This window comes from Notechis scutatus, chromosome 5 (genome assembly GCF_049901735.1).
Source record: "Notechis scutatus isolate UNSWTSFEM ecotype Mainland chromosome 5, rNotScu1.2, whole genome shotgun sequence".
Lineage (NCBI taxonomy): Eukaryota > Metazoa > Chordata > Lepidosauria > Squamata > Elapidae > Notechis > Notechis scutatus.
In genome coordinates this window covers 77,739,945-77,767,787 of record NC_142013.1, presented here as the reverse complement: position 1 = coordinate 77,767,787, position 27,843 = coordinate 77,739,945, and the positions used below count along the sequence as shown (strand labels likewise).

The following is a 27,843-nucleotide window of genomic DNA, read 5'->3' as shown; positions in this document are numbered from 1 at the left end:
GTAGTAAAATAAGGCAACTTTATAAAATATTCCACTTTATAACCAACTGAAAAATAAGGGCAAGCTTAATATGATATATTTAGAGTACATTTATAAATAAAATTTTCAGGTAAATGATCCAATGTTTGTACTGAGACAGAAATCATGAAAACAGTGAAATATTTTATTTCAAATGGATCTCCAAATACTCTGGTACTTTTTCCAAAAGTATATATGCCAAACTGAACTTAATTTCAGACATCAGTGGCATAACATCAATAGATATTAATGCCTCTGGACCTTATCCACAATTTAAATAAAAATTTGTACCAAGCAGAGTTGATCCAATCTAAACTCAAAGCTTTTACCTATTCTTGTATCACTTTAACTAAAAGTGGTTTTATCCATGCAAAATGCTAAACTATAAAGTTATTGGTAGAACGGGATATAAGAAAGTTGTGTGAACCCAGCCATTATGGTTTGAAAAATCACGATTGATGGATTAGCATGTTTATGCATTTATTAATTTGCAGTTTAAGAGCCACGGTAGAGCAGTGGTTAGAATGCAGTACTGCAGGCTACTTCTGCCGACTGCCGGCTGATTGCAATTTGGTGGTTCGAATCTGACCAGGCTCAAGGCTGACTCAGCTTTCCATCCTTCTGAGGACAATAAAATGAGGAGCCAGATTTCTGGGGGTAATATGCTGACTCAGTAAAATCACTTACAGAGGGCTGTGAAGCACTGTGAAAGGGTATATAAGTCTAAGTGATATTGCTAAAATTTTCTTTAACATGGAATAAAACAGCTAACAAATCTATTTGGGATGATTTCTTTTGTAATTTGAAACATAAAAAGTTGATTTTAATGATCAATTTTACCTACCATATAAATATGGGTTGTTGTCCAATATGTAGATGACTCCTACTTCTAATATATATATTTTGGGAGCTCAGATAGTGACTGACGACTTTAGGGTTATTGCCCATAGAGTATTTGTTTATATATTGTTATTCAAATAATATATAACAGTGTATGCATGGTTTCTATGAAGTCTAGGTAACACAAACTTTATTTCATCAACCCTCAATGAAAATTGTCAACAGAAGTATCTCATAGAAAGAGTGCATGTTAAAAGAAATCTAACCAAATCACGTCATATTACAAAAACAATCCAAAGAAATTCAAATGCAAGAAATACTAATTAGTTAAATATCTGGCTGTTTTCAGGATGGTGCTTTCTTCAATACTGCTAGTGAACACTTTTACCCTGATCCAAGTGGAATTACAGAACAGACTAACAAAGTAGGAAGGGATCTTGGACTACAGACCACCCAAATATACTTAAAATGAGACATTATTGTTCATAGGGGATAATCAACCAGAGTAGCTAGGAGTCAAGCACCATATACTGTATATTAAATTGATGATAATGATGATGATGATGATGATGATGATGATGCCACCTCATTTTGGTCAAGTTTATCTCATCAAGCATGTCTTTTAATCCCGTAATGAACAGGCAGTTCTAAATCAACAGTTCCCTAGAACAGTAAATCTATTTCAGAGTTGTATTATTTTGATGTTTGGATAACAGAAATATTAAAAATAACACAATATCACATTTTTTTCTACTTTGGAGGGATTGTTTTGTACAGTAACTAACTGCCATACAAAGACTTAGTGTTGCACCTTGTTTCTATGGATTATTGTCCTATTAAATATTACTTTTAAAACCCTATAGCATTTAATGATCATAAAGGATATTCAATTAAGATCTCAGTATAAAGACCAGAAACCTTTTTTTTAAAAAAATTAAACTATATGAGTGTCAATGTTTTGAATGATACCAGTCATATTATGACAATTGTCAATTTTATACCAATTCGCAAAATTTACTATACAGAGCTTTTTCTAACTATCCTCAGTTTTAAAAAAGCATGTATTGTAGGAATGTAGCATACCTATCAGTTGCTACATCCTTTGGTGCAATCCATGATGTTCTGAGAAAATGGCTTGACAAGTTTCCTTTCTACACAACAAATCACTCCGTTAATAACAGATCCATCAGTATAAATTGTTAAATTAATATTTTTCTTGATTATTTATTGTAATAAATATGTTTATTGCTAAAACTTTGGTGCTTCTTGCACTGGAATGATTTGCAGGTCATGCTGTGAAAAAATTGGGCTACTTTCACCAAAATTTATTGCTACGCACCTGCAGAGTTTCCTCTGTATTTTTTGTCGAAACTCTTTGGAACCAAAGTAATAAAGAAATGGGTCAAAGCAGCAATTAAAGCTGGCTGTAGCAAGTGACAGTTTGTATTCCACATAGAATGATTTCTTTTGGAAAAGGAGGATGTAATGCATCACTGATGTGACAATGTGAGGGAGGTAACAAACAGTGATCAGGAATAGCAACGCTATGACAAAATAGACAGTCTGCCTCTTGCTCTCTCTGAACTGAGAAGATGAATGGAGAAGTGTTAATATGATTGAGATGTAGCAAAACCCCATGATGATCAATGGTAGGAAGAAAAATAGAAATAGCAGGGATCCAAAATAAGCAATAAACTTTTCTTTGGAGCTAAACATTTCTTTTGGCAAAACATCAAAGCAGGTGATGATAGGGAGCTGCTGTAAATGAATGGTGAGCTTATGCTGCATGAGAGGGAAAAGGGTGAGTAAAACCAGGGCCCAAATGCTGATGCACACCAGGAAAGAGGCCCTAATTGGCTTCGCTGCTTTGTAGCGCAAGGGGTGAACAATGCCTAGGTACCGCTCAATGCTAAGGCTCATCATGGTTAAGATGGAACAATGGAGGTTCCCATATGACAGAATGGTGACAATTTGACACAAGACGTCTCCAAAAGGCCAGTTATTTTTCTTTAGATGGTAGGCTATTTGAAAGGGGAGGACGAAGCCATAGAGCAAGTCTGCAATGTTTAAATTAATGCAAAACATAATGGTGGGAGTCCAAGGCCTTGAGTACCAACAAAGGAACCACAAGGAGATTACATTGAGAGGAATGCTGATGCAGCAGTTGAGCAAGAAGAGGGCTGGCAAAATCGTCTGCATCACATGGCTCTGAAGTGCAGTCAGTGTGGCATTGGTCACATTTCTGGGACTGTTTAGATGTGACATCACAAACTCCGATGTGATGGCAAGGGAGACGTTTTGAACCATCTTTCTTCTGAAAATTAGTGGAGCTTCAGTTCTAGATTTAAGGAGAAATACAGGCTTGTGAAGTAACCCTTCGCTGCAACATATAAACATTAATATTTCTTAATTAATAGTAATATTTAATAAACCCAACTATTTCTCCTTCAACTATTTACTGATTACTTCTAAAAGCAAAAACTATTATGACCTTCTTGCTTCATTTTTTTTTACTTAAAAGGAGGAAGATTAGTTCCTGCAGCAATAGAAATTTTCAGTACCAAAATTGCATCTCAAACTTTATGTGGAACTTTGATTTAGTTGGCATTTGTTAATAACAACCTACCACAACTGCAGGTGAATGTTTTAAGATGTCTTTTAAGTGTCCCAAGTCATGTTCCAAATTCTGTTATTCTCTTGGAAATTGGACAATGCCCTTTGACAGCAAAGCCTTGGTTAACCATTTTTGGTTACAAAAGCATAGTTTTAAAAACAAGGAAGGAAATCCCGAATGAATCTTTTCTAGATATGTGGTTCAAACAGGTGACTCAAAACAATAATCAAATTTGTATTGATCCAAATTATTTATTGCCAAGTATTGACAAATCATCACATCAAAGATAATTCAGTTCAGGAATTAATGGCCAAAGTCAAAGTATCATATTCACCTGTAACATCTAGAATTAGAATAGTCACCTAACTGTGACTTTTTAAATATTTGAAAGATCACATTTTACTTTTGACCTGTGTTCTGTAGATAGCACAACATGAGACCTGGTGCAGTACTTCAGGCTGCTTTTGCTGATTGCTGGCTGCCTGCAATTTGGCAGTTAAAATCCCATCAAGCTCAAGGTTGATTCAGCCTTCCATACTTCCAAAGTGGGTAAAATGAGGGCCCAAATTGTTGGGGGCAATATGCTGACTCTGTAAAAATGCTTAGAGAGGGCTGTAAAGCATCGTAAAGCAGTTTGTAAGTCTAAGTGCTATTGCTACCTGCATTTAATTTCATTTTAATTTACTTTAAATTAAAATATCTAGATATTCCTTATTATGTGATGCTTTTTCTCTGGCTTTTTTAAATAGAAATTTTAATGTCAGATCAATTTGAAGAAGGATTGGGGAGGGTGGGATTATCTCCAAACCTTCAAAGGCCACAAACCTTGGGAAGGTGATCTAAAACCTCAGGGTGTACACCTGAGTATCAAATTAGTTTGAGTCTAACTGTGATGTTAGACTCAATACCAGTTCATAATCCAAAATTTAAAAACAGGTTATTTATGGAGTGGGTGGATGGATGGATATAAATCACCCCAAAAGTATAGCCAAAAATTGAGCTACTATATTATGATCAATACACAATACACAGAAAAACAGGTAGATCTTCCATTGAAAGGACTAAAAGTCCTTGATGCTTCCAGAGGGGAACAAAAGTTTACTCAATGAAGATAAGCTGGAAGGAGTGACTTAAACTTAAGGAGTTACCTGGAATGAGGATGTACTTTTCTCTGCTTGATTTGTGCAACTGAAAGAAGGGTTTAACCTAAAATTTGCAAATGTATTTTTTTACATATAAATAATGCTTAAGCAACTCTTAAAATAGGCAAAAGCTATTGAAAATGTATCTGAGAGTACCTGTCATAAGACAAAGTAAAATAAAATGATGTATCTGTTTAAAGAAACACTCTGTATGTTAGAAAGGATGTTTATAAAAGAAAAAATAATTATCTTATAAGGGTAGTTTGGAGGGAGGAAGCTAAATGGAATATTGAAATTTAAAGTTTGTATGTTAAGAATAAGGTGTATTAGAAAATTTTGACTTAAAAAGAAAAAAAAGTGCCTTTTTGTTTTGTTTTTTAAATTAGTTCTTTGAAAGAAAAAGGGAGGGTAAAAGAGGAAAAAAGAGCCAAAGAATTTGAAATAATATAATAAACTTATAATAAATAAAAATGGTGACAATTTATAAAGATTACTAGGTGCAAATAGAAATACGTGTTATTTCTATAGAAAGGAAAACAAAGCAGGAATGGTTAACTTGATTACCTTATTTAAAGAGGAAAATATGTGTCAGCTTCGGAAGCCATATTCCATACTCCACATAGCCTGAGAAAGTGGGAAGGGGGTGGTTTCAATGAAGTAGCTCTAAATAGACAAAATAAAATTCTTTTGTTAGTTCAAGATAATTTAGTATGTCGCAGGATGAAATAAGGATCTTACTTTTGGACGGATCGTGATTGGGCCGTGTGATGTGAGGACGACCAAGGGGGGATGGATTTGTAGTTTGGGAAATTGTGGAAGCCCGAAAACTTTTAGATTCAGGATTCCACAGATGTGCCAGGTGTTAATAAAGGTACTTTTGAGATATGTTTGTCTCAGAGTTACTGATTGGAATGGAGGTTTGCTGGAACGTTGATGTTCCATATCCACAGACTTGAAACCCTGCATTCCCATTGGTCCGTTTTAACCGCTACCTGATTGGACAGCCAGGACAATTATGACTGGCTCGCTAAGAGTCTGCCGCGATTGGTCAAAACCAAGCGCGGGAGACTTGAAGCGGTGTCATTGGCTGCCAAGCCACGGCAAGCTCTATAAAAGAGCCGCGGCAGCTGCTATTTCTTTGAGCGTGTTCTAGCCGACAAATAAAGAGCTGTTGTTACTGAACCGAAGTCTCTCGTCTTAATGAGCCCGACCTTCCGAACATAACAGTTGACATTATGTTCTTATTTGGATATCACTTCTGTAATTTGTGCTTGTGAAGGAAAGAAACGAAACTTTGATCTTGGTTTTGTTGATTAGAAAGATTTGGTGTTATAGAAATGGCTACTTATATATTAATATGTAAAAGCAAAAAGTTGAGGCTGGAGTGTGTTTATCTTGTACTGAGCTAGGAAGAGATAGAAGTTAATGCCCCCTTTTCTTTCTTTTTCTCTTCCTCCTTGTATTCTACACCCCCTTTTCCCAGTCACTTTGCTGCCCTTAATTTCTTATTTTCTCTCCCCCAGCCTTTTTCTTGGATTTTTATATTTTATATAATAAAATAAAAAATTTAAATATAAATATGGAAAACAACTTAGGAGACATGCTATGCATTTTAGCATTTGAATGATTTTTACCAGAATATGATGTGCATTTTTTCCTGCTTTTTTTCAAAATATAATTGTACTTCTTAAATTGCTGAATTAATTCATGGATTACACAGAGAGTTTTGGCATTTGGTATTTTGGAAATGAAATGAGGTAAATTGGAATAATTAGTCAACTTTTTATATGTTATGAAAAATCAATAGATGTAGGAAAAAGCACAATAGCTATTGTAGCATTGTATATACTGAAGTTGTAATAGGACAGTTGTGGTAAACCACAGCTTCTAGAAAGTTGACACTGGCAGTTAGAGTGACAGGAAACTAATACAGATAATCATTGATTTAAACCGGAATTAGAACCAGAATTTCTGCTGTAACTCATTGAGATCGTATGTCAAGTTGGACCTGATTTTATTAAAATGTTTATGGCGTCATTAGCTGAATCACTACAGTTGTTAAGCAAATCGTGCAGTCATTTAGTGAACCCAGCTTCCATGATGAATGTTTTATTCTTGAAATTAGTAAAAAAAAGGCCACAAATTGAGATTAGATGACTTAGGATCCTGCAACCAGTTGTAAATGTGAGGTTTTTTGCCAAACATCCAAACTGCGATTATGTGACCAGAGGGTGATGCGACAGATGTAAGTCATAAGTCTTTTTTGCCAAAGCCATAATAATATTGAATCATCATTAAACAAGAGATTGCAAATCAAGAGATTTCTGCATAACTACACAGAAATATGCATCTAGGTGAATTATTGCCTCTATGTAAGTTTTAGATGCCTGTGGAACAGAGGTGGTATTCAGCAGGTTCTGACCAGTTCTGGAGAACCGGTAGCAGAAATTTTGAGTAGTTCGGAGAACCGGCAAATACCACCTCTGACTGGAGATTTTACAGTATCCTTCCCCTGCCACACCCACCAAGCCACGCCCACAGAACAGGTAGTAAAAAAAATTGAATCCCACCACTGCTGTGGAATTATATTTGTTCCCATATGTTCTGAAGTAGGGTTCCTATATTTCCTCTCTATGCTAGCTGTGACTTTTTGGAAGTTCAGATAGTCCTTGACTTACAACACTACATTTAGTGACCGTTCCAAGTTACAGCGATACTGAAAACAGTGGCTTCTGAGCGTTTTTCACACCGTTGCAGCATCTCCTTGGTCACATGATCAAAATTCGGACACTTGGCAACTGACTGATATTCATGATGGCTGCAGTGTCCCAGAGTCATGTGATCCTCCTTTGTGATCTTCTTCTGACAAGCAAAGTCAAGGGGGAAGCCAGATTCACTCAACAACCATGTTACTAATTGAATAACTGCAGTGATTCACTTAACGTCTATGGCAAGAAAGTTCATAAAATGGGGAAGAAGTCACTTAGCAACCGTCTTGCTTAGCAACAAAAATTTGGGCCTCAATTGTGGTTGTCAGAGGTTTTGGAGAATGCCAGGCATTTTCTAATTCCACCCCAGATTGCATTCTAGTTTTCAGGAGGATTTCCATGACCCTTCAATAAAAACAGAAATATACTTTTAAAAAATAAAAAAAATTGAAATATTTTTGTAAGAATGCCTACACGGAAAAAGATGGAAAAAGGACTGATATAGTCTCATGCAGGGCTGACTCATAAGTTGTCAACTACTGAAAAGAAAATTCACATGAGGATGCAGATGCTTCATTCTGTATTCCTCTTTTGATTTGCTTGCTTGCCTACTGTATACAAAATTAGAAACTGGATGATTGCAAAAAACGAGGCAAGAGAGTTAGTGATGACTGACCCTTAATCTAGATATGAGTAATCTGTAGCATTTAAGTTTTGCTTAATTGCAATTCTTCATCTTTTGTCAGAGTTGCCAAAAATGGTGAAAAGGTCCTAAGAATCAGTGTTTGAAGAGCCACAGATTCCTGCCTTATACTAGTGCTAAACAAAAGCTATCTGTTCAACCTTTAACAAACTGCTGATAAAGTTCTACAGAGGAATTATTGAGTCTGTCATCTGCACCTCTATAACCGTCTGGTTTGATTCTGCAACCCAACACGACAAAGACTTCACAGGATAATTAGGACTGCAGAAAAAAAAAAAACAGTTATTACCAACCTCCCTTCCACTGAGGACCTGTATACTGCATGAGTCAAAAAGAGGGTTGAAAATATTTACAGACCCCTCACATCTCAGATATAAACTGTTTCAACTCCTACCCTCAAAACGACGCTATAGACCACTGCACACCAGAACTACTAGACACAAGGACAGTTTTTTCCCAAATGCCATCACTGTGCTAAACAAATAATCCCCTCAACACTTTCCAACTATTTACAAAGTCTGCACTACTATTACTATTAATCTTCTTATCACTCCTTATCACCCATCCCATCCCACTTGTGACTATAACTTTGTCGCTTGTATCCTTATGATTTATATGAACCGATTCCTAGTATGATTTGATTGCTTCTTGTACCCTATGACTACTATTAAGTGTTGTACCTGATGATTCTTGACTCTTAATGAATGTATCTTTTCTTTTATGTACACTGAGAGCATATGCACCAAGACAAATTCCTTGTGTGTCCAATCACACTTGGCCAATAAAGAATTCTATTCTATTCTATTCTATTCTATTCTATTCTATTCTATTCTATTCTATTCTATTCTATTCTATTCTATTCTATTCTATTCTATTCTATTCTATTCTACTCTATTCTATTCTATTCTATATGTATAAAATGTGACTGTATTATCTGTTATCTGATGTATTTTAGCTTTTGCTCGGCATCTGTTGTGGTGAGCAAATTTCATACATCATGGATGAAAACAGATGGTCTTTCCCACAAACATGAAAAATTATTTTGAGGCAATGCTTCTTCATAACAAAGGTGCAGGGTGGCACTCTTTAGTTCATTGAGTAGTATGTGGGCAATGACTTAGGTGGCTCAGATGTTATGTTATCTATGACTTTTGAAACTACAGGTTATCCTCCACTTACAACCACAACTGGGACCAGATTTCTTCTTGAAAGTCATTACAGTCATAAATCAAGGCCCCACATGATCAGATCCAATTCTGTCACATTTTTGCATTGGTTGTTAAACAAATTATTTTGCAGTGTAATTAAGCAAACAATGCAGTCATAAATGCAAACCCATTTTCCCAAATCAGTGGGGGTCTTTTTTTTTTCTTGCCAGAAACTCACATAAAAAAATCACAAATCATGGTTATGTGATTGTGGGATGCTACAACTGGTTGTAAAGGCAAGCCGAATTGTTAAGTGCCCAAAATATGGTAACATGACCATGGGGAGGAAGGAAGGGCACAAAATTTTACAATAGTAAAAAAGAAGTGTTTTATGATCCACAATGCACCTGTCCCAGGCCCATTGTAATTCTGAATGGTTGTTAAGGAAGCAGTCATAAATCCAGGACTATCTATTAGAAAGATAATAGAGGTAGTTCTTGACTTACGACCACAATTAAGCCCAAAATTTATGTGAGACACTTGTTAAGTGAGTTTTGTTCCCATTTTATGACTTTTTTGCCATAGTTGTTAAGTGAATCATTGCAGTTGTTAAAGTTAGTAGGATGGTCGTTGAGTGAATCTGGCTTTCCCTCTGACTTTGCCTGTCAGAAGGACACAAAACCTGATCACATGGCCCTGACACACCGCAGCCATCATAAATATGAACCAGTTGCCAAGCAACTGAATTTTGCTCATATGACCATGGGGCTGCTGCAAGAATCATTAAGTATGCAAAACAGTCATTAGGTCACATTTTTCAGTGCTGCTGTAACTTTGTAGAATCATTAAATGAACTGTTGTAAGTCAAGGTTTACCTGTAAGCACAATCTGCAAATGAATCAGCATCTCTGTGTGTCCCTCCTTTCTTATCATAAGACAGGAAGTACACAAAAATGATAGAGTAATGGTAGAATAATCCTCCAAATAAGCTTACATTTATACTTTGCTATACCTTTTGTGGGCGTTGCAAAGCATAACAAAATAGTAAGTAGTAATAATGAGACAAAGCAAAAACTTCTAATGACATCTAGTTTATACCACCCTTATCTTTTGGTCTTACTTCTTTTGGAGATTGTGATGACCCTGAGTGTAACACAAATGTAACAAAATCCAAAACGTAAATAAATGTCCTTTAATGCTTCCAACTTGGCCCCACTGTTCAATAATTCTCAGTTGGAGATAAAACTTATTCAAAGATACTCTTCAAAAGAAAGCAATAGAGTCCAAACTTAATGAGCAGATAGAGATTAAATAAAAAAACTAAAACAAACTACAATGAAGGAATTTCCACAACGGACCAGGATAAGTAATTACCAACTTCAAGGAGATAACAAGGCACAGTCTGTTGGAAGGACACCAACCAAGATAACTTCAGCCCAAAATAACACATGCTTTACTTCTGGCAACGCTGTGTTTTAACCGTCCCTCTTATATACTATTCTCCCCAGCTGCAACCAACGAGGGGGATCATGACTGCTTCCTCTCTCGTAAGCTGTTGTTTCCTTCTCTGTTCCTCCCTGCATGTCCTAGGATGAAGACGGGATGGGCCTGGTTCTTTCTCTGACTGCCCAGACAGCCTCTGCCCTTCCCCAGCCTCCTCCACAACCTCCGGAGCCATATCTCCACTCCCTGTCGGCAGTTCCTCCTTTCCCTCAGAGTCTGACTCTAACAAGGGCATGACAGAGATTCTCAAAAACTGCATCCCTCTATTTCTTCCTCCTTTCAATCCATTTGCATTGCCTTAAGTTACTTGTTTTGTAAATCACTTCTCATTCATTCTCTATAAACCACCTCATGTAATGTAACTTTTTTAAAAATAAAAAAAATAAAAAAGGCTTAACCTAATTTAACTGAATACAGATAGTCCTCAACTTATGACCATAATTGATCCCCAAATTTCTGTTGCTAACTGAGACATTTGTTAAGTGAATTTTGCCTCATTTTACAACCTTTCCTGCCACTGTAGTTAAGTGAATCAGGGCGGTTGTTAAGTTAATAACATGGTTGTGAAGTGACTCTGACTTCCCCATTGATTTTACTTGTCAGAAGGTCGCAAAAGGGGATCACATGATCCTAGGACACTGTAACCATCATAAATATGAATCAGTTGACAAGCGCCTGAATTTTGATCATGTGACCATGGAGATGCTGCAATGGTTGTTGGTGTGAAAACTGTCATAAGTCACTTTTTTCAGTGCCCTTGGACAGTTAATAATAAACAGTTGTAAGTCTAAGTGTCAGCGTTCCAGAGATTATCCATTCCAACTAGTAACTCCAAGACAACCATAATCTCAAATTACTTTTATTAGAATAGAAACTTGGTACCTCTGTGGAATTATGAAACTAAAGTTTCCCCACCCACCACCAGACTTCCCACAAGGACACAAACTACAAACCATCCCCTTTTCCCCACATCATACATCACGTGAACCAACCCCCCTTTAGTCCCAATTCTTCCTGCACCATTCACAATGACCTTTAATTAATAAAGAATCTATTATGTCTACTTGAGAGCTACTCAAACAACATCAGCCCACTCCAATCCCCCGCAGCTGTGTGGCAGCTTTTAATAACGATTGCAAAGTTGACACGAAGACTACCTGTATAAATTTTATTAATAAAAATAAAAGAAATTTTAAAATAGAAATCCCGATTCCATCCATATGTGTAACTTGGCTCCACAAACTTTTCTTCATTGCTGCAGCTAACAACTATTCTAAAATCTTTTTCTTTATCAAGTAATGTTGCATATCTTCTTTTCCATATATAATTCAGAAGGGTTTGTGTGTAAATTATTACTTTTATGTATAATTTTATTAAAAATCTGGGGACACCCTATTGACTGTTAATATTTAATTCCAATACTGAAATTCCAAGTATATTTTTAAATAAGTAACTTGTATTATTGGAGCTTATTTCGAACTTATGTGATAGGAAGGCTAGAATATAATGTGAGAACAAGGGTAGTGGGGTACATTGCTTGTATGGCTTGTTGTTTATTTCTGCCATGTATTTGCTGAGCTTAGTATGATTGTGAAATGTTAAGAAATCACCCAATTTTCCTGTTACTGTTGCATGCAAAAGCAAAACAAATGAAAATAAAAAAAAATAAAAATGGGAACTAAGTTGTTGTGATGTACATGGCATTGGGACATCTTCTTTCCTCACACTATTTCACTAACAATGGATGAGTATTCCATACCTCTATGAGTGAACTATAGCTTTACTTGTCCCAAGGGATTCAAAAGCTTTCAGAGAAAACATTGAGCCAATTAGCACTCTCATTCATGTCCTATTACAGACCACTTCTTTCCAAATTTTCCCAATACCAAAGACTAGGGCCCATACTCAAAGTCAGTCAGCATAAACAATTTATTTGATAAATCTCTCTTAACAGGCCTGCCTTTTTCTTGTAAAGATCTGCTTACTCATTTGATACTCATTTGAACATCCCTAAGTACATATGGTGATGAAGATTCTCAGTCATTCAGGTAAAGCTGTCCGGAAGTTGAATCATAGCAACTGGACCTCTTTTCTTTTTGATTTGAAACACTTTTCTGCTTATAATAATTATAATAGAATACTTGGATTCCTATGTGCAGTAACATTTTCTCAGAAAATTAATAAAACATGTTATGATAGGCCTGAGCAGCATGGTGGTCCTGTGATGACAATTGAGAGTTCAATCTTAAGTAGCAGCAGATGTTTTCACTCTCCAGATGCAAAGAGAAAATATCTGCTGCAAACTCTACATGGGTGTCAGGAAGGACATCCTGCCAGTAAATGCTCAGCTCCATTCAATTTCCCTGACTTTACCCCAGGAGTGAAATTCAAAAATTTTCCCTACCAACTTGGTGGGAGTGGCTTTGTGTGACTCAGTCTCTAAAAGGGACTGAGTGCCAACTGATTCAAATCATCCCTACCACCTCTCCTGAGGTGATGCGAGGCGGTTGAATTTCACCCCTGCTCTACCCTGAATTAAGGTATTACAGGGTTGTAAAAAGAAAAAGAAAATGATGGAGCCTTCCCTTCCCCTTCTCTTCTCTTCTGTCTAACCAAAGATTTTCAAAATTATGCTGAATAAGTCAGTACCTGCAGAAAGTCTGAAAGTAACTCCTGATACATGATTATACAAGATCTCTAGCTCCAAATGGTTGGATGCCCTGGAAAAACTGAAGTACGAGGAGAAGAACAACACCCTGTTCAGACAAATGCCACATTCACTATTGCAGTAACATCCCGATCAAACCTCAGATGATTAGTAGATAAGATTACTAACAAAATCAACAGGAAGACACTTCAAGTGATACATTTGAAGCCTCAAGATTTTTATCCTGTTTTTTCTGCTGAAAACACTCCTTTGGGTGCTATGAGCTAACAAAGAATGTATTTTGTGACCTAGAAAAGCAAATTACAAAAACAACTTGAACAGTCTAAAAGAAATTCAGCAGCAGTAAAGAACTCAAGCTTAATCACATCTTTAGCGGAATAGCTAGGTAGAAACCGATGCCCAAAGACAAGCATTTAAGACATTGGTGTCCTTCCATAGTCCATTCCATAGCCTGATTAGGCCCATGCAATTATTCAGTAAAATGCTTTGAAGTACCTTTCTGGATAGATTCATCAAAACTGTGAAGCTACCACAGCCTGGATGAAGGTTTGATCTCTTTGAGGTCTTCCTGTAGATTACTAGACATCCATGTGGCTACCACTGATTTACCACTGATAGGTCAGGGCTCTTCTGAATGAGCTACACTGGTATAACATTTGCTTCCCCACTTATCCTGCTTCCAAAAATATACTGTCCACTGTCCCTTCTTATGAGATGGACGGCTATATAAATTGGATTAATAAATAAATAAAACAACTCAGATAAATGGTGCCATATGGGGTACATTGATGGCAGGGATTGGCAGATTCTCCTAAGCTTTGTTTCCCTACATTTTTCTCAAACGTCGTCAGTTAAAAGGAAAACATCTGCTTCACAGTGCCTGATGACTGTACCTGATGGTCTAATAACTTAAACCTTCCCTCCTCACTAGCCCCACAAGACCTTAAGGACAGTGAAGCAGGTATTTTCCTTCTAGCTGTTCAAAACCTTCTAACTTGTTGTCCTTCTAGCTCACAGGTGTCAAACTTGATCATGTCACATGATGTATCATGATGTTTTTGCTTTTGCAGAGACGGGGTAGGTGTGGCCTGTGTGTGACACATCCGGCTTGTGGGCCGCCAGTTTGACACCCCTAGCTTGTCAAATGATAAAAATATTGTGTGGGTAGAAAAAATGTTGTTTGTGGGTACATTCAAAGAAATCCAAACATGAGAGCAAGAGAGATGAAATGTATTTGTCATATTAAATTAATATGCTGCCCATGTCACTATCTTGAGTGCCTCTATGGCTTATGTAATATAGACCATACTATAAATATAAAAATATTAAAAGCATTAAAATTAAGATTAACAACAATTAAATAAATAAAGGGTTACAATATTCTTGAATAGCACTGATCCATGTCTGAAAGAAGTCTGGCCATCTGCTGATATCTTCTGGTAATCAGGCTTCCTTTGAAAGCATTTGTGCCAAATAAGAGCTGGTGCTCAGATTTCTTTTGAACATGGATTTAGCATTATTCCAAAACAGTTCATGCTTCACCTCATAGGGATGGACAGAGGTGTGACAGGAAGCAGCAGCAAGAGCACCATCTGTCTCTTCCCTCACGTCATTGTTCATTCCCACCACTGCCACCTCTCATTAGTTGCCTTCACTTAAGCTCCATCCTTTCCAAAGAATTAACAAATCCATAGCGATTTTTCCAGGTCTTTAAAATAATTGTGCAATGATTCTCATGTCCTTTCCCTTCCACCCCCAGGTTTCTAGCTACTGTTTTGTTTTAAATTTGATTAATTCAGAAAGCTATCAGATACTGAAAAGAAAACCCTGTCATAATCATTGGTATATATACCTTAATATACAACACTTATTGGGGACAGGGAGAGAATGAGGAGTCTGGTAAGATTGTAGGAAATAGTATTTCTTCAGACTGAGTTTTATGCAACAAAGACCTGTTTCTGAATGAGCAAAAATGGCATACTTTGTGTGACTTAATCAGCAAAACATGACAGAGCTGTTTTATGCCTCTAAATGTTTATTAAATAAGAGTATAGTAATTGTCACAATGACATTTAGCACTGAAATGTGAATTTGAAATTCTGGCAGTTGCAATTTCAAATATGTCTTGAAGTTGTTTGGCTGAAGAAACCTCCAATGGATAGATAGGTAGATAAGCAGACAGACAGATATAGTTGGACTTAATGTCACACACACAAGTACACATAAACCTGTGGGCTTAGACATGTATAACAGCTTTAGTAGCAACACATAACACACATTTTAAAGAATATAAATATTCACTACATGATCTTACCTTTTAGATATTTCAATGCCAAAGCAGCTTGCCTGTGTGACACAACTGAATGTTGCCATACACGTAGATTATATGATGTAACATTTTAGCAAACAAAAGTAACAAACTAAGATATTTTTTTAAAAAATCATTAAACACTTGAAAGAATAACAAGCTCACCTGCTTATTTATCTGCTTCTGACTCTGTAAATTTTTACAATGAAGTGTCTTGTATTACCAATATGTTCTTTATTGCAAAACATCTACTTCCTTTCCTTTGTTATTATCACCTCCTCTTGCCTGAGAAAAAGAGAAGATCAGGGATAAGAAGAACAATGTATTCAATGTCAACTTAAGTTAGCATGGGTGGAAAGAATTATGCACATTGATTATATTTGGAGTAGGAATGACAAAGAGATAGTTTTATTTTATTTTCCAATGAAAAGCGGCTGTTCTGCAAAAAATACATATCAGACATAATATATACTGACACACACACAGGGTTGTTTTTTTTAAATCAGTGATTGTAGAACAGGGGTGTTAAACTGGTGGCCCATGGGCTGGATGGGACAGATGCAGGCCATGCCTACCCTGGCTCCACAATGGCAAAAAACATTGTGACACCTTGCAATACGTCACGTGAACACGATTGAGTTTGACACCCATGCTGTAGAAGGAATGGGGAATGGCTTTGAAGAAGGAAAAGCTGCTACCAAGACAATGGTCAGAGAAGCAGGGCTTAAGCAGTGCCATGAAATTAGTTGAGTAAACATCTCAGCTAAATCTCTCCCATGTTTTCCATGAAGGTAAAAGGGTGGAGGGGGAGCACATTCAAATGTGTACAATTGGTGTAAGCCCAAAAAGTTAGACCAGACTAATAAATCAATTCCATATAGTTCAGGACTAGTTTTATTTTCTTAGAATAACAGAATCTAGAATCTCTGCAGTGCTCTAAAGGCTTCCGTTCATGTCTCAATTTTTAGAATTGGTAAAATGGTAGTTGATTTTCCTGCTGCTCAGTTTGGAAAGGGTTTCTGTCATTTTCTCCATTAGCTAGAGTAGTAGTGCCAATTAAGTCCTAGACTAAAGAAATGTACTTAGAGCCTTCATGTTGCTTTCAATAACAAAGGGAAAATGAGTTGCTCAATAGTTCCCCCTATATTATCCTAAAACGTGAATCGGACCTTTAGATTCTGGGTTTTTTTGTTTTTTATCTTTGCTATTGTTATTTTAGTGGCATAAAAAAGTATTGTCCCCAGTTTGGGTCTGAACCTGATGCTGAAGCTGATGAAGGATACCAGACATGAAGTGCAGGTTTTGTTTCCTTTTATTGAAGCACTTCAGCAAAATGTAAAATCACCGAACTGGTCGTTACACCGGTCGGATCCCACCCCTGGTTCAAACTTACAACAGTACTGAATGAAGGGATTTATGACCTACATTGAAATGGCAATGGCAGCACCTTCCACAGTCACATGATGTAAATTCAGGCATTTGATAGTCCATCTGCCCTTACAACTGACTACAGGGATGCCGCAATAGCCCATGCATTTCTCTCTCCTGTCATCTCAACTACCCACTCAGCCTACAGGTGCACGCAAAGCTGCCCCAGCATTGGAGACCAAGGCCTGCACTCCACCCCACCAATCCCAAGAGGTCTTGGCTGGTTAGAGGCCCCAGCAGCACACATAAATTGCTCCACTTACCTTAGTATTTCTATGCAGCTACTGACAGAGTGCTTGGCCAATGTGAGGCATAGTCATAACTACAGATGTCATAGCAACCGGTCTGTAGTTGTTCAGCTCCTTGATGGAAGTTTTCTTGGGCACCAGGATGATAGTAGAGAACTTGAAACAAGAAAAGACATAACACATCTCCAGTGATTTATTAAAAATGTGGATGAAGATGGGGGCCAGTTGATCAGCATAGACCAGTGGTGGCTAACCTTTTTGGGCTCCTGTGCCAAAAATTGTGTGCGCGCTTGCATGCTCGCACTCACATGCCGGTACCCAGAAGGCAATGCATGTCCCCCCCCACCCCCTACGTATGCGCATGCAATCCCCCCACCCCCCGCCACCCCTTTACTTGCACTGCGCCTCACAGGTGATTTTGGGCCGGTTTGAGGCCTTTTTCGGCCTCCCAGAGGCTTGAGGAAGGCTTCTGCAGCCTTCTGCAGGCTTTGCAGGCCGAAAACTAGCCCCGTTTCATCACTTTCAGTATTTTTGGAAAAATAGGAAGTGACAAAACAGGGCTAGTTTTTGGCCTACAAAGCCTGCAGAAGCCTTCCTCAAGCCTTTGGGAAGCCGAAAAAGGCCTCAAACCCACTGAAAATCAGTGAGGTAAGTTTGCCTGCAGCTCACGTGCCGGCACAAATGGCCCTGCGTGCCACCTGTGGCACACATGTCATAGGTTCGCCATCACAGGCATAGACTCTCAAGCAAAAAGCCTTACCTTTCAAGACTTTCAAGCAAGCAGCTTTGCTTTCTTACTACTGTAATGTTCTACTGAACATTACTTACTAGAATTATTTCACCTTGTATCTGCTGATTTGTTCTTCTTGTGGTCGAAGATGTTCTTAAACATCTTCTCCAATTTTGCATTCAAATATTTTTCCTCATTTATTCCATCCATTAACTCAGTTTTTATAATCATATTATAACTGGAAAAATCATGGCCGTGACAATGCCTACTTTTGTTCTTAGTGTGACATCTTACACTTTAATATATTATCTAGATAGGGCATTTCCCCACTTCAATTTTAAGCTGTTGGTTCCTATCCAAAGACAGGTAGAAATGAAGCCAGTTTAATATATATTTTGAGATATCAATCCCTTATTCTATTCTACGCTGTTTTTTGGTCTGGACTGCTCTTACCATGGTACTTATCATCAGATCAGTAGATTTCCTGTTCCTTTACCCCACCCATCTATCAAGAAAAGCAAATACCAGTCACTATCCTTTCTGTTGGTGAATCTTCAGATCTATGATTTCCTTCAATAGATCTTTTACAAGTCTTCTTCAGCTGAATCCCCCTCATATTTGACATAGATTTGATTCATGCATTCATTACTGGATCAGTAAAAATATAAGAAAAGACCATGGTATTGCCATTCTTCTAGTCATATGGGCTAGTAAGGGAAATTGGCAGAAAGTTTATCATTTCAACTGGTTAAAAAATACCCCAGATTTCTACAAAAGAGGTTCATTATTTTAGGTGATTCAGAAGAAGGCAACCAGTAACCAGAAATGGGGAAAATGTTCTTGCTACAGCACATGTTACAGTAACCCATTGGGGTGATGGCATTTGCCCATAATGAAATGCAGTGCCATAGAGAGACTGAACAGCAGCAACTGTGCTGCTACATACTGTGTTGAAAAACATTACATTGGATATGTAATGAAGGATAAAGTTTGCCTTCAGTGGATTAGGGAAGGCAGACAATGGCATTCCTGACTTTGAGAAATGATAGACCATACTCATGCTGTGATAACCTGGTAATTCAAGTGATTTTTTACGTCATGTCATCTCTTTGGATCCACCAATAACTTTCTTGCTGTAACTTTTGCCCCACCAGAAAATGACAATTGGACCCTAAAGAGCCTCTCTTCCATTTTTCTGAGGTTCCTGTCAAGATCTAACTTGAGTATCCAAATAAAAGTCCAGGATCATTTCAGTTCTGAAAAGCTTACTGTTTATTGAATACATAGGGTGGTAATGGCAAGGTAAAACTAACTCTGAATTTTGAAAGCACCAATTCACGATATTAAACCATGAATTTCTCAGCCCAGTCCCCCAGGCTTTCACACAGACCATGTAAACAAGTTCTCTTTGTTATGGGAAACATCTGCCTTTTTCTTCACACCTATTGATACGATCTTGAAAAGTGTCCAGACTCTCACATGCTTCTGTGGAACGGCAGAAGTTTCATTTCTCCAAACTAACCCATTCATAGTCAACACCTCCTGCACTTATTCAAATGTCAAGTTGAAATGAAGAGGTACATAGCTGCCCATTTTTCATTCTTGACAGTTCCCCCAGAATTGTTGTGGCCCGCCAGCAGCCAGCAGTCGGGGTGGAACATGGGCCAGTCCTGGAGTCTGGGGAAGGCTCTGACGAGTGCTCTGCTATGAAGGCAGAGATGAGGCCAGGGCCTTCTGGCTATTATCAGCTGCTTCTGGAGTCGGAGATCAGTGAGACAGAAGAACAGGTGGAGCCTGTTCCCAGTGTGCGCATGTGCAAAGCTGCCAGGAGAAGGGAACAGTTAAAGGACAAGGGTTGACTCGGGAGTAAGGGCATAGGTAGACAGGTGAATGGCCCCTCCCATATGGAATAAAGAAGAGCAAAAGGGGAGTGGTGTTTGCAGGAGACAATTAGTTCAATTCATTGGGGTGAAGATCTGTTCCTGACTTCTTGCCAAGGAATTTCTGTTACAGCGTGGCATTTGGAAGATATTGGTCTGGCAACTCTCCAAGCCTGATAAAGGTCTGTAGTTGTGAAATCTCATGAAAGACTTTTTGCCGGGACTTTGCTGAGAGGAATTCACTTTAATCTAAATAAAAGGAGTTTTATCGGGATGAGGAGTCTGCTTCATGATCTTGGGAAGCCTAAGTCAGAACAAGAATCAGGATCTGAATAAGATGGACAGGTAGCTATTATCTAAAGACATGGGTCACTGTGGACACAAAGTGAAGCCCTTTAGTTTAAAGAGGAGGACATGATCTGTCATCCCTCCTAATCTACCTTTCTTTCCTTATGGGAAGACATATCTTTTGAACAGTTTATTTGTTGGCAAAATAACTTAGACCTATGCACCTCCAAAGGGCTGATAAATCTTCTGTTTCTACCAGCTCCTGTTTCTACCCATCAAAGAAAAAACAACGGCTGAGCATTTAGACTTTACATGCTACAATATGGTTTATGTTTGCTTTAGTCATTATACACGATTAATACCTGTAATAAATACATTGCCATATAGTTATTGATCTTTAAAGAGGATAAACATTCTAAAATGTCTCATGGTGGAAATCTGCATGAGTGTCTTTCAAATTAAGGGACTGTTGTTTGCATGTCTGGTGATGGCTTTTCCTGTCAGATACCAGACACCGAAGGAACAGTCAGTTCCACCAAAGCAGAAACAAATACTGGCACAGATGAGTTAGATGTGAGCAGATTATCTGGATCCCTTATACCCTTATAGGATTCAAGTTGGCCTTGAGATGGAAATAGCTTGGGCTGATGACTTATGTCAAGACCTAGATGGAGGAAGTGCTCCTCTCCTTTGAACAATAAGACCTCTCAGCAGAGGCCTTCACCATCAACCAAGGTACCTCTGTGAACCTCCTGTAAAGGCTGGGAGTATGGGAGTATGCCTGCACCCATAATGCAATGCATGCGGGACCCCCTCCCGCTCACCCTGCCCCCTTGTGCATGTATGGACCCCCACACTCACCCCGCCCCCTGCGCATGTGCATGCATCTCCCACATGCGCCCTGTCCCTCAGGCATGCATAGCAGATACCCAAAAATCAGCTGGCTGGTGGGAGGCACGTGGGCATGTGCAGTAGAACTGAGCTGGAGCAACAGCTCACGTGCCTGCAGAGATGGCTCTGAGTGCCACTTCCGGCATGCGTGCCATAGGTTCGCCATCATGGCTATACAGTATCTACATGAAATTACTGGGAGCGTTTATATATAGATTTGAAGTGAGGTATTTTCAATAGGCTGGTGAACCAAGCTTTATGTCACTGCTCAAGGGCCAGCTTAGAGAGTTTGGCCTGGATCAAGTTTGCAGAGTAAAAATAAACTGAAAGGAAATTTCTGCAAAAAGGTCTTTCTATTTGGAGGTCATCCATTGTACTTAAAACCAATCATTTCTTGAAACAGTGGCACTGTAAAAATATTCTTGATTATATTCTTTTGAATTGCACATATGGAAAATAACCCCATGGATTTTTTTAAACACAGGCAAGCAAAATATTGTTGTTCAAAAATTAGCCTATTTGACAAAATGAACTCAGTTAACCGAAGTTTTTTGTTACGTACACACAATTTTTTGATAAACATAATGACTACCCTCACATATGCTTTTGCAAGGCTGATGACTTGATTACATAAGCAACTTAGCATAAAAAACCACTTGGGCTGAAAGAGAAAATTTAGTCATGAGTTTGTAGAGAGTTATATCATTAGGACTTAGGCAGAGCTTTAGGACAGTCACTAATATTTGTCCCACAATAAATAACGTAACTTGAATTAGCAGAAGTCTAATAAAAAAACTATCAAAAGCAAAATTATAACAGAATTAGATCATCTAATAAAATGCTATGTTGCTCTAAAGTTATGTAAAAATATGAGACTAGGTTCATGCAGAAATATTTTGTGGGAATAAACTTTGACTTGAGTATTGGGTAATGATTAGTCTAAGACCTTATACATACATGTCTGCCTAAAGGTCACCGAGATAAAGCAAAGAAATTAAAAGCAAACACCAGAAACAATTAAGCAGCTCAGACAAGTATAAACAATTCTATGTACTATATCTAATTATTGTAATCCACAATGTGAATGCTTACTATGTACAAAATTCTCAATAAAAGGGAGCACTGGAATTTGCTCTAGACTCCCATCCCGAGTACACACGCTTGTGTCTCATTCTTTCCATGGGAGACCACCACATATTTGAGAAAAATAATTCTATCCCTCTGCCTTATGCTCACAGTATATGTACACATCTTTCTTATAACCCTGTAAATATTCTATATAAGAATTTTCAATATTTTACAATACTACTTGTATTTATATTATTGTTGTATTACTAATTCATTACAAAAATCTCACACACAAACATTTGAAGCAGTACAACATTATCAACATCATTATTTCAAAGAATAGTCTAATAAGGCTTGACATTTAGGACAGCAATGATGCTATTTTTATGTTTCTCTCTGCATTATTCTGAACTTTTAAAAATCTAATCTTTTGGTAAAAGCCAAAGATAGACCATCTAGTTTTCATATGATTTATATATGGGATTTAGAACATAGAATAATAGAGTTAGAAGGGACCTTGGAGGTTTTCTAGTCTAAGGCCCTGCTCGAGCAGGAGATCCTACATCATTTCAGACAAACTGTTGCCCAGTTTCAGTTTGAAAACCTTCAGTGATGGACAGGGGTGGGATTCAAATTTTTTAACAACCGGTTCTGTGGCCGTCGCTAAGTTGGTGGGCGTGGCTTGGTGGTCATGTGACTGGGTGGACATGGCTTGGTGGTCATGTTATTGGCTGGGTGTGGCCAACTCAATATCACTCACATCGAGGCACGCATCTCCTCGCCTGGCCTCTCATGACTGTGGGGATGCTGCAACAGTCGTAAGTGTGAAAAATGGTCATAAGTCACTTTTTTCAGTGCCATTGTAACTTTGAATGGTCACTCCACACAAGCAAAGTACCAGCAAAGGAGGGGAAAAAGACTCCAGAGAAGTTCCTGAGACAGGAAGTCTAGTCCTGCCAAGAATGTAATAAGGGTTAATGGAGAGGCAGTTTCTGTAAGCAACACCAGAATGTTTCCTTCCTGTCTTACTTACAGGATTAGGCCAGTAATTTCTTCTAACAACTGGTTCTCCGAACTGCTTAGAATGTTAACAACCGGTTCTAGCGAATAGGTGCGAACTGGTAGAATCCCACCCCTGGTGATGGAGCATCCACAACTTCTAAAGGCAAATTATTCCATAGGTTAATTGCTCTCACTGTTAGGAAATTTCTCCTTAGTTCTAGGTGTTCTGACCAAGGCTTCCTGAGACACCAATAAACACATATAAAATCCAAAACTCTTTTATTTTAGTTCATTGGTTGTGAATTATCATTATTCACAGCCCGGAATGAGTCTTAACCGGTTATAATTAGTCCCAGGAACATTTGTCAAATTCTTTGTAAGACGTCTGATAAGAACACACCTTATCTTACTTAAAGTGCTGCCAACAACTAAAGTCCCAATTAGTCTTTCCCAAACCAAACAGAGAACAAATTCACCACCGAGCTTTCAGAGTCCAAACTGATCAGAGCTAATGACGTTGCTTCCTGCAAAGGTTTTCCTTCCTTTGCACTTCCTTTATACCTTATGGGAGGGGCAATCATCTCCAAGCCTTACTCCCAAGTCGCCCCTCTTGTCTTAGCTGCTCTTGCCTTCTGGCAGCTCTGTGCACACATGCACTGGGAACAGGCTCCCCTTGTTCTTCTGCCTCTCTGCTGCCAGATTCTGGAGGCTCCGGAGTCAGCACATAACTCTCAGATGGTCCTGGCTCCATCTCTATATCGGACGCAGAACCCTCGTCCGAGTTCTCCCCAGACTCCTGGACTGGTCTCTGTCTGATTTTGCTGCCGTCTGCACAGGCTGCCGGCGAACCACAACACTAGGTTGCTTCTGTCCTTGGTTAGTTTTCAACCATTGGGGGGCTGTGTGGTAAGACGCTGCACTTGTGCACTGCTGAGGTTGGCGTCTCGGTGTCTTGATTCCCATGAGTGAATAAACCGCACAAGGACAAGAAAGGAGACTCCACCGAATGCCTACCAGCATTTAGGCATCCCATGGGAAAAGATAACACTGTCTGAAAAAAATTCTTTTCACAGAGGCAGCCAGCCACCTCGGTGATACCTGGTTAACATGTGCCGTATGCTAACCAAATAAATAAATTCCAACCAATGCTTTTTGTCTTGCCTATTGGGGCTCTAGGGAAATAGTTTGACCCCCTCCACTGTGTAGGAGCTCTTCAAATATTGGAACAATGCTATTATGTCGCCCCTGCCTGAAATGTCCCTCAAATGCCAGACAAGTTGGTTAATATAAAATACATCCTAATAATTTTGGCTCTGGCCAAAAAATATGTCTAAAAATACACACTCTCTTGATTCTATGGAATTGCTATCTGGGAAAATTTTCTACATATAAAGCACTTTCTAGTTGACTGCCAAGTCTCCTAAAAAAAAAAAAAAAAGATGATTGCTACCGTGTTTTGCTAACAATACAGCCTCCACCAATAGGAAGGCCCAACATGTTTTATCGGCATAAAATCAAATTAAGCCCCTCCCCTCAAATTAAGGCCTATATTAAACATGTGAAATGGGGTGGGGAGAATGGCAGGGGGGCTAGGAAGTACTTTTGTTGCATACCCAGATATGGTGCTGCCTGCGTTGACTTCGGCATTGGTGGGGCACTTCGTATCGGGAGACCTTCCGCCACCATTGCTTTCCCTTCTCCCTTGCTGGCGCGGCATTTAGAGCAACGCCGCAGCGTTTGGTGCAGCCACGTGCAGCCAGCCAGGGCTCCTCCCTGCAACCGAAGCCCGGTGGAGACACTCGGCTTCAGGCACTCCTGTCGCCGCCTTCCCTTCACCTTCAAAGGCAAAGCCAATTCTTTTCACCCTACTAATGGTACGACAAAGCCTCCCCTGCCCGAGAGGGCAGCCCAACCCCACATGGGGAGGAGAATCTCCCGGGGCTGCAGCACAGGATCAGCCCACCCCAGGAGAAGCACCCAGCCGCCATCCCTGCCTGGCGCCGGGCAGAGTGCGAAGAGCTTCGCCTGGGGCGCCCAGCGCAGCTGACAGGCGGGCCCTCCTTCCCAGCGGCGGAGCTCTCGCCAAGGCAGCGAGCGCCTCCCCGCTGACCATCTTCTCATCCTGCCAGGGCCGCGCCAGAGCCGTGCAGGCTGGGCAGAGCCGAGAAAGCAAGCCGCGGGTGTGCACCCGCCTGCCAAGCGAAAGAGCTGGGCCGACCCCAGCTTGGCTTCCTTCCCAAGTCCCTCCAGCCCGAACCTGAAGGGGCCACCGGGAGAGGCCGCCAGAGGCAGTTGTAGCACCCACTCATCCGTGGACAGGGAGGCAAGGCAACCTCCTCCGAGCTGAGCCCCACCGAGTCAGTGCCTCTGCCTGATGCCCGTTCTGCTGCAGCGTTTGGAGCTGTGGGCACATTTGGAGATGTGTGGGGACAGGGAAAGGCTGGGCAAGGGGTGGAAAGGATGGACGGCTTCGGGCTGTCTCCGCCAGCCAGGGAAGCAGCGCTGCCATCACCTCGTCTCCCTGTCTGCGGATGGGTGGGTGCTATCACTGCCTTGGGCAGCCTCTCCCGGTGGCCCCTTCGGGTTCATGCTGGAGGGACTTGGGAAGGAAGCCAAGCTCAGGTCACCTCGGCTCTTTTGATTGGCAGGTGGGCGCGCACCCGCGGCTCGCTTTCCTGGCTCTGCCCAGCCCGCACGGCTCTGGCGCAGCCCTGGCGGGATGAGCGGAGGGTCCGGCGGGGAGCTGCTCACTGCCTTGGTGAGAGCTCTGCTGCCGGGAAGGAGGGCCCGCCTGTCAGCTGTGCTGGGCGCCCCAAGCAAAGCTCTTCGTGCTCTGCCCGGCACCAGGCAGAGATGGTGGCTGGGCGGTTCTCCTGAGGTGGGCCGATCCTGCGCTGCGGCCCCGGGAAATTCGCCTCCCCACGTGGGGTTGGGCTGCCCTCTCGGGCAGGGGAGGCTTTGTTGTAGTAGGGCGTCATTTTTAAAATAATTGGCTTTATCTTCGAAGGCAAAAGGAAGGCGGCCACAGGAGCGCCTGGAGCCGAGTGTCTCCGCCGGGCTCCGGTTGCAGGGAGGAGCCCTGGCTGGCTGCACATGGCTGCGCCAAACGTCATGGCGTTGCTCTAAACGCCGCGGCAGCAAGGGAGAACGAAAAGCAACGGTGGTGGAAGGTCTCCCGATACGAAGTGCCCCACCAACACCGAGGTCAACATCCAAGCTGTCGCTGCCCACCCACCTGATGCAAGGGGGGGAATTAAGTCACCCCTGAAAAGACGGCCTAGCCGTTTTTCCAGGGATAAAAAAAAATAAGGCCCGGCCTTATTTTGTGAGATACACGGTAGGTAATACAGGAGGTCTTTAACTTACTAACCGTTCATTTAGTGGAAAAGTTACAATTGCCCTGAAAAAAACTGACTTATGACGGTCATGTGATCAAAATTGAGACATTTGGCAACTGACTCACATTTATGAAGACTGCAGTGTCCTGGGGTCATGTGATCATCTGTTGCAATTATCTGACAAACAAAGGCAATGGGGAAGCCAGATTCATTTACTAAATTAATAACTGCAGTGATTCATTTAACAACTGTTGTAAGAAATGTCATAAAATGAAACAAAATTCACTGAACAATTCTCACTTAGCAATGGAAATTTGGAGTTTAATTGTGCTCCTAAATCAAGGATTGCCTGTGCGAGGGTGAAGGTTCTTTCTCGGAGCTTTCGGATTGGTTTCCAAATGTTTTGTTATCAGGCTAGGCAGTATCTTCAGTAGAGTTTAGGGGAGTGTCAGTGTTTTCCTGTGTCAGTTCTTATGACACTAAATCCCCTACCTAAACTCTGCTGAAAGATGTTACTCAGCCTGATAACGAAACGTTCGGAACCCAACTCACAAGCTCAGAGAAGTACTTTCTTCACCCACATCCTACATTCGAGTTAGAGCTGCAGATATTCGCCACTATGGGAAGACTACCTGCGTAGTAAAGATACGTATTCAGAATACATGTAGCTCAATCCTGCCCCCTAGTGGTTGTCTGAAGTTTTGACGCCAGGCATATATGGCACCGTTGTTTGAAACGGACCAGTTTACAATCTGCCCCTGTTTTCTCCTACCGCCATTTAAAGCCTATTGACTTAAAGAACACGTCGTCCTTTCAAATATTGTATATGTGTATGTGTTTCTCTCTGTTTGTGTGTGTATTAAAGACACATAGGAGCTCATGAACCACTGTTGACAGGTAACGGGATGCACGGCGGAACAAGAAGCTGTTGGAAAATTAAGTGGGGGGGACGGTTAAACCGGCGGATCTACTTCCGGAAGTCTAAGGAACGACTTCCTCCCCCCCCCCCTTTCATTGATCGCCTGAGAGAGCGGAAGTGTTTTTGTTTTGGTGCCGCTGGGTAGTGTGGGAAGGCCGGTGTCGTCGGTGCGCCGGGCCGCGCGGTGCCGGAGCCTGGAGGTGGGAGAGGCCCGGAGGGAGGCAGTGGCCTAGTCCTGCTCGCCTGGGACAAGGGCAAGGAGAGCCGGGCCGTTGCGGAACGTTGCGGGTATGTCCTTCGCCTGGCGCCCTTCAGCGGCATTGGGAGAGCTTCCATCTCCGCCCTGCCCGCCTTCATGGGTATTGTAGTCCCAGGAGCGAACTGAATGGGGTTGCCCTT

The 27,843-nt window shown here is 40.3% G+C and overlaps 2 protein-coding genes across 3 annotated transcripts in view; one reads left to right on the top strand and one right to left on the bottom strand.

Annotated features, from left to right (window-relative positions):
* The window catches only part of AKAP17A (A-kinase anchoring protein 17A), an 81,323-nt gene that overhangs the window by 42,801 nt on the left and 10,679 nt on the right, over positions 1 to 27,843 (top strand). Inside the window, exon 1 of one of the 2 annotated variants that reach the window (XM_026666877.2) lies at positions 27,509 to 27,732. The exons of the other annotated variant lie outside the window; for it this stretch is intronic. The gene's annotated coding sequence lies outside the window, so the exon portion shown is untranslated. Of the gene's footprint in view, positions 1 to 27,508; positions 27,733 to 27,843 lie in introns of those variants that run through there. 2 annotated transcript variants of the gene reach the window in all.
* On the bottom strand, positions 5 to 17,505 carry LOC113411742 (P2Y purinoceptor 8-like). Its single transcript, XM_087967089.1, has 4 exons — positions 17,344 to 17,505; positions 15,818 to 15,937; positions 5,179 to 5,277; positions 5 to 3,196 (listed from the first exon to the last, which is right to left on the bottom strand). The coding sequence occupies exon 4, from the start codon at positions 3,163 to 3,165 to the stop codon at positions 2,107 to 2,109; it is 1,059 nt and encodes a 352-aa protein (XP_087823215.1). The 5' UTR covers positions 3,166 to 3,196; positions 5,179 to 5,277; positions 15,818 to 15,937; positions 17,344 to 17,505; the 3' UTR covers positions 5 to 2,106.